The 7,821-nt window shown below is 36.1% G+C and overlaps 1 protein-coding gene across 1 annotated transcript; it reads right to left on the bottom strand.

The window, feature by feature from the left end:
- Positions 1-733: 733 nt before the first annotated feature.
- On the bottom strand, positions 734-7,475 carry LOC149246332 (laccase-11-like). The gene is made up of 6 exons (XM_089455668.1): positions 7,313-7,475; positions 6,678-6,829; positions 6,355-6,599; positions 2,794-2,922; positions 1,689-2,609; positions 734-1,221 (listed from the first exon to the last, which is right to left on the bottom strand). Exons 1-6 carry the CDS (start codon positions 7,406-7,408, stop codon positions 1,091-1,093), a joined length of 1,674 nt encoding a protein of 557 aa, XP_089311794.1. The 5' UTR covers positions 7,409-7,475; the 3' UTR covers positions 734-1,090.
- Between the last annotated feature and the right edge of the window lie 346 nt (positions 7,476-7,821).

Here is a 7,821-nt window from a genome sequence, read left to right as displayed (position 1 = left end):
AAGAGTGCTTGTAACCATTTCAACAATTCGGCTTTACCTCCGGTGAAAAATTATTTTGAAATTGCGGTGAGACATGCAAGATGCTAATCTTAAACCAGGTTGAAAAACGCACAAGATTAAAAGAGCTCTAAAATTGACAATTGGAGGATAAAAGAAGAAATTCCCTTTTTTTTTCGGCATGAAAAAAGCTTTATATTGATATTATATAATTAACAAAATGCCTTTACATAGAGAACTGTGCGATATTTTTCACTCTATAAATATGGTGGAAGATATGAAGAAAGTTCTGTGTACAGAATAATAATGGAGATTGGAAGCATATTATCTTCAGCTGTTAAACAAAACTGTATTCCAAGTCAGCAGAGAAGTTACGTTCATACTTTTTGCTATGTATAGTGTCGATGTAAGATCCTAGCATAAGACAAGACAAGACATAATATGAGAAAAAAAAACATAGATGTGAGTTATATGTTAGGGAGACAGAAATCCTGGATCTGGAAGCATTTGTTTGCCATTTTAATCTGCATTCTCCATACGCCCTGAGGGGAAGTTAGGCCTTTTTTGGATAATGCATCATGATAGAATAGTCCTTCTTGCTACTCCATAAATCTGCTATTCCATCCAGCCATCCAGCGAAATGAGTGTTTTCTATTCTATGCTTTGACAGAACATGATCAATAATCAACTTAGAGTCTCCAAAAATATTTAATTTCGGAATGTCAAAAAAAGTGCAGAAGGAAAAAGAAGAAATTTCATTGCAACATGTAATATTAACAGTTCGAAAATAATCGTCAAGCTTTACAAATTGATGTAAAGTTACATATCTAATACAATGATCTATTAAACAAATCCAACCGTAGGAGACCAAACTTATTGAATTTTTTTTTGGAGTATGGCGATTCTCACACAAACATTTTGAACGACATCACAAAATCTCCAGAGAAATCCACTGGTGTTGCTGCTCCAAGGAAAATCAGTATGTTCATGATGTCGAGAACACAGTTAATTATTTAAGAGGTGTCATAACAATTCGAAAGTTATTAACAATATACCAAATCTTAAAGTTCATGAAGAATTTCAGAATGTATGACTAGCACTTGGGCAGGTCTTTTGGTGGAGGCAGAATCGATTGTTCCGGACCGTGCCCATTCTCTACCAAAAATGCCATCTTTAGGCCCCAGGTGGTGTGTACTTCCAGATGACAATGCATGAACCAGACACCTGCATTCATTCATGCGGCTCATCAATGGTGTATTCATGCAAAATGCTTTAATCCATTGATTCCAAAAGACAGAAAGAAAACTGATCAATCTGAGTAAAGGTTTTGTTTTGTCAGAATTCCAGGAAGTGGGGTTTAAGCTTCTCTAACATTTTTGGTGGACACCTTATCCTGATCAAGGGTGGATACTCTACTTGATGAAGGGTGGAGTGTCCATCCAAAATGTTGAAAGATAGATAAAGTGTCAGCTCAAAATGTCAAGGGTGTAGTATCCACCTTAAACATTAGACAGACTTAAAATGTTAAAAGATGAAGTGTTCGCCCAAAATATTAAACAGGTCAAAAATGTAATGTCCACCTTAAACATTAGACATACTTAAACAGTCTGCACAATTAGCTTCCAGAAATTCTAATACTTCTGGAAATTCTGAAAATATGAATAATTGTAGAAATTTTAAAGTTTGGTTACCTGGATTGTCGGCTCTGAACCGGATAACCGTCCAGCCACCAGTGGGCACGCCGACAGTGTTGCGCTCAGGAGGATCCACAAGATTGAATTTGGCAGGGTCCTTCTTAGGATCATAGTTCCCAAACCCTCTTCCAACAATGAAGAAATTGAAGCCATGTAGATGGACTGGATGGTTCTCCACTGTCAGCATGCTTGTGTCCTGAAGCACCAACTGCACTGTGGAATTGAAGGGTATGCGGCTCAGTCTGGTTCCATTTGAGGATTGCAGATTCTTTGGCGGTGTGCCAGTGTAGTTAAAAGTTGCAGGGGGATTATCTGGGAAATCGGTAGTGAAGACGCCACTGATGTTGAAGTAGTGTGATTGAAGAAGAGCAATGGTGGGCATAGTGAAGCTTATATTGTTCACAGCTGCAGCAGGGCGCGAGCCGTTGATGCAGGTTGGGCACGAATTTAGGGCTAGCCCAACAGTAAAGAAGAGATTGCGATCTATTGATTGGGGAACTTTAGCAGGATATTGGGGAGAATTTAGACTTTTCAGAGCGTTGCTAAAATTAGATGAGAACGCGGTATCATTGAGCGCAGGAATTAAAGGCAATACGGGGTTCAGAGAGTTTGAGCTTCCTGTGTATTGCAATATGGCCGTTGCCGTCTTGTTATCTACGGTTATGGGTGCGTCCATGAATACTCGGGCGGCCATGAAATACCTTCCAGCCTTTTTGCCTGCGTGGAGCAAAGCATTGGTGGTCTGTCCTGGAGCAATTACTATAGCCTTTGTCTTGAAGGGTTTTGTGTACACTGCGTCGACCTCCACCACTGTCAGATGATGATTTGCCACGCCGAAGAAGACCTCCTGATTGAGCGCAGCGTTGATGATTCTGAGGAGGTATGTCTTGTTTGGCTCCACGGATAACGCAAAAGTATCTAAAAAGGTAAAGAACAGTTAAATAATCATTAAGATCATTATTGCGCCAAGGGAATGGGGACGTTCAAAGTATTGAAAGCTCGCATGCATAATTCAAAGTATTGACTACTCTCTTCATAACTTAATCTATATAATGATAGTTTAAGTCCAACACGAAACGAATCCCAAAGAGTGCAATATTACCTTTAGTAGGACAAAAGAAGAGTGGCCCCGGCTTCCCATTTATCGTGTGGGAATCCGAACTATTCGGTGCTAATCCTGAATTCATCGCTTGGTTAATGACGGTCTCGGTGTCGGAATTCCACCATTCGCCTGCAATTGTGTAGGAAATAAACATTTAAATATAAATAATGATTATGTAGGATTTTTTTTTAATACTAAAACATAAAAATAAAGATTTAAGAAATTCAATAAATCTTTTACTTTTCTTTAGGTAGAATAGATTGATTCATCATCATTCTTATTATTACACATCTAAATATCTAAGGAGTTGTCTATAATGCGATTTTTTGGAGATTCCAGTGACGGAATCTGGTGGAAGAAATTGAGGTTAAATCTTGATTTGTTGCAGTTAAAATGGTTGTTTAACTGCATATTTGAATTCAGCACCCTGAAAAACCCCTGGGATGCTTTGATTGTGCAGAAACTAGCTATCAAACTTGCAATTCCAATAAATTGTTGCCGGATTTTGACCAGAAAAACCCACAAAAAGACTTCCAAAAAGTTGCATTATAGACAACTGTAATATCTAATGGGAAGTGAAATAATTCTTATTTTTTAGTTTTATTACAAAAATGATCTACCACCTAAATTCATTTTAACTTTAAATTTAACATGTTTTAAGAGAAAACAAATCTAAAGTTAACACATTTTTGAAATTGAAATATCTAAGAATAAATTTACATATAAAAGAATTTAATCCGCTCCATACATCTTAGATTTAAAATCAAAATATATTTTTATTATTAAATTAATATTATAAAATTTAATGGTCTTCTAAATACATTTATGTAAACTAAAAAATCAAGTTTTAAATTCAAATAAAAACTTGATCTCTAAAGTGAAAGACAAATAAACCAAAAAAAAAAGGCTAATTGGAAAAATTAACTCCTCACTTTTAATTATACTATCAATCAAATCTTTAACCCTATACCCTATGTTTACCAACTAAACTTAACACTATACCTAATACAATATAACCTCAGTTTTAGATCACCATACACAACATTTATATTAAAAAAAAAAACACAAAAAAAACCCTTAACATATCTTATCTGCCGTTACCTCATACCTACGTATTCATCAAATATATCAACTTCACTTGAATTTACTTTCCCGTCCTTTATACCATAGAGTCCGTAAGGAGATATTTAACCTTTTTTTTCATCCCTTATCTTGGGTGAAAATGAATGTCTCCACGTACCAAGAATAGCATCGATATTTAGTTGAATAAATTTGATATTTAGTTGAATAAATTTGGTTCAAACGAATTTCTCCCCATAGATATGGGTTTGAACCAAATTTATTCAACTAAATATCGATGAAATTCTCCCCATAGATATGGGTTTGAACCAAATTTATTCAACTAAATATGGTCGTATTTGCACGTGATGTGCATGATGTGTTGGTTAGGGAGGTTGACTTTTGTACCTTCTAGTCATGTTCGATTTTTGCGGGAGCTGCAACCGGCAAATGATGACGCCTATGTGTTCGATGTAATGTATTCTGCTTGCTTCGGCAATAAATATTGTACTCGCTTTGGCTACATTTGATATAATTTGATTCTTCAGCGGGGATTCTCTCCTCCACTTAAAAAAGATATGGTCGCATTTAGTTAGAATCCGCAGAAGTGAAACATGCTACGACTAAGCCTAGTGTGGAAATGGTAGCAAATAAGACGCCCGATTTTAGGAAGGTGTAACAATGGTGGGCGGCTACGGCCTTAAGGGGCCCTGGACTGGCTTCCATCGCATAAAGAGATTTGGTAAGAGTTGTGATGTTACGTTGTGAGGGATTTATTTTGTGAGGGATTTGGTTAAAGAAGATTTAGTAAGAGTTGTGATGTTACGTTGTGAGGGATTTATTTTGTGAAAAGAGACTAAACAGTATTTCTCAATCTCAACCACCTAAGCTACCAACCGGGGACCAGATATTTGGCGATAAACAGTACTTCCAACCACCTAAGCCACCAACAAGGGCCCAGATATTTGGCTCCCACAGCAGAGTACTGCCTGAATGCGAACGTAAAAATAACCAGTACTTCCAACCACCTAAGCCACTCACAAGGGACCAGATATTTGGCTCCCACAGCAGAGTACTTTGTGAATGCTAACGTAAAAAATAACCTTATTCTTACCTTTACCTTCAGATAATGCCCGTTATGATATAGGTGCCTCTCTGTTTAAAGGATGTCCCTATTTTTACTAAATTATAAGTAAAAACATAACTTATTGGTATATAGGATAGCTGAATATACTCTTAATGTCTTGGTGTTAGGTGTTAGAATAGCAACAGAGAAAATTTGATCTGGAATATGACCCCATTAAAGTGTTAGTGTTACCCGATTTACCCTCGTTAACAAAAAGAAATAACCAACCAGGTTTAATTATTGTAATAGTTCTCTAGTGTGTAGATTGCCTAGTTACCAAGTTTAAAATGGAATTTGGATTCCACTGAAATAATTTGATTTAAATGGTTTTATTTGGGAAAAAATTTGTATATTTAAAAAATTTAAGTATATGTTCAAAATTTTCTTAATTGAGTTTAGAAGTTCGTTCTATAGTCTAGTATGATGTGTATTCTACAGCCTAGTATGATGTGTATAGCTTCAGTGATCAAAGTTGAAATTTTGCTCATGTGAGATCAAAATAAAAATTTTGAAAAATCTAAAAAAAAATAACTATACAAAACATTTAAATAATGTGGGTTCATAAAAAAATTGCCTTTGAAAAAATTAAATCCCTCTAAGCTCATATTAAAACCATATTTAACATGGATCTATACTAATCTACTTATCTAATAATTTACCTTACGGACTTCTCATTCTCTCCACAATATATTAATATATTTTAATATTTAGGCAAAAGAAAAACCAGTTTTTGGTCTCCCATTCTCCACTTTAATGTCTCCACATCTATATTCTGTGTATCTTGAAATGAATTAATTTTGTAAGATAATTCGACTGAATCGAAAGGATCGACCAATATTCAATTTTTTTTTGGGATGAATTCGGCTGAATCTGGTAACTGTGGTAGATTGTAGTGTGGTGTTAGGGATTATGGCATGGCCCAGGAAGTATTGGTGAGACTGTATCATAGTCATTTTAAAGTAAAAAATTGAAACAGTAATTTAACATTTAAGAATATTAATCCCTATTTATCCAAATCTATGGCTCCTAGTTTGTTCGAAATGAATTTCTTCTGATAGAAATGGACCATTTAGCTAGAATCCGAATAGGTTAAAGATCCACCAATATTGTAGTCAAAATCTGTTATAACTTGCCAAGACCAAATAGATGTTCTTATCATTTAAAGTGAAAGCACACCTCCTACGACAAGGACATGACCTATACGTTATATCGAATGTGTGAGCGAAGTAAAAGCTCATGACCTATAGGTTAGGTAAAACGTTACTGACTAATTAAGAAATAAATACATAGAATTTAATGTAAATTTCCTTTAAAAAAAAAGAGAACTCTGTCTACTTGAACTTCAAAAAAAAAGAACTGTCTACGTGAACTTTTACCTAGAATCAATATAACCTCTTTATCAGGCTTCGGGAAGGGGTAGGGCACCCCCTTTTTGGGTAGAATGACGATGGGCCCATACAATGTTGCACGTAACCAGAGAATGTGAGCGTGCCAGAAAAGTGTGCCTCGCTGGCCTGTGATTGTAAAGTTATATACAAAAGTTTGGCCTGTTTGAATGGGGCACTGCGTAATATAAGCAGGCCCATCAGCCCAACCAGTCCGCAACTGCCTTATCCCGTGCCTGAAACACAGTAACGATGATCTTCAGTATCAGCAAAAGCAACAACACAAAAAATCTGATTAGCCAAAGTATTTTTACCAATGTATGGACACGTTGTATGTCACGTGATTGGTTACTTTCACAGTGACTGTGTCTCCTTCTCGTGCATATATTGTTGGGCCTGGAAACTTGCCATTCGCTGTAACGATCGGCTTTGTGTGGCATAAACGAGTAACGTTCTTGAATTTTATCTGAAATGAAAAGAGATCAAATAAAATATGAAAAGTTATGATTCTTGAAATACTAGTCTTGATGGGTAGCCGAGTTGATTAGTTGGTGGAAGCCACAGCCTTCAATTTTCTTTAGGTCCATCAGAATCAAGCTCTCAAAATAGAGGATAGTTACAGAAGAAAAAGAAAAAATTTCCTCTCATACTTCATACTTTTAATATATCTGAGTCTACTAATGTTTATGAGAGATTCTTCAACGTAAATCACATAGAATATCATTTGTCGACACGTTTCGAACCAACTAGTGTGTTCCTGACGATGAACCATACTAGTTGGTTCGAAACGCTTCGACAAATGATATTCTATGTGATTTACGTTGAAGAATCTCTCATAAATTGATATGGATCACAGAAGCCTCAATTGAATAATCTACTAATATTGTGTAATTAATTAATTTGTATAAGAAACCAGGAATCAAACTATTTCTCTACACGATCAACTTACGTCAAATTTGTAATTTCTCGTTTCTGCCTCAACGTTTAATGCAACTACTGCGATGAACAAGCACGACATCGCTGCTGCATATTTTGAGATCGCCATTTTCGAAAGAAAGCTTCTTGAAATATGCTGTATTACAGTTTTCCTGCGAAATGTATGAAATAAAAAGTTTGAGCATCCATGGCTGACCCGGTGAGATTTATAAAGCAAGATATTCGATAACGAAGGAACGTCGGAAGGTTTGAGTTGGTGCAATGTCAGAAACAACATGAGTTTGACGGCTTGCTTATTTAGTTTATACGATACGACATTCATTAGAGAGGTGTTGGTGGGGAGATGGGAAGGTAAAACGTCCCTGTGCGTGAATGGGACCAGAAAGTATTTGAAGAACTTGTTGGCACAGTTCAATGAAACTGCTATGTCAAGTATTGACTGTATTTGAAGCCAAAGGACATGCTGGGTTGCTCTTTGCTATTGCGCATCATACAGCCGTTGGACAGTGAAATCGTGGGAGG

The sequence above is a fragment of the Pinus tabuliformis genome, chromosome 7 (assembly GCF_031772625.1).
Source record: "Pinus tabuliformis cultivar Carrire ecotype Pingquan chromosome 7, CPIR1, whole genome shotgun sequence".
NCBI classification, from domain to species: domain Eukaryota; kingdom Viridiplantae; phylum Streptophyta; class Pinopsida; order Pinales; family Pinaceae; genus Pinus; species Pinus tabuliformis.
This window is presented reverse-complemented; position numbering and strand designations above follow the sequence as displayed.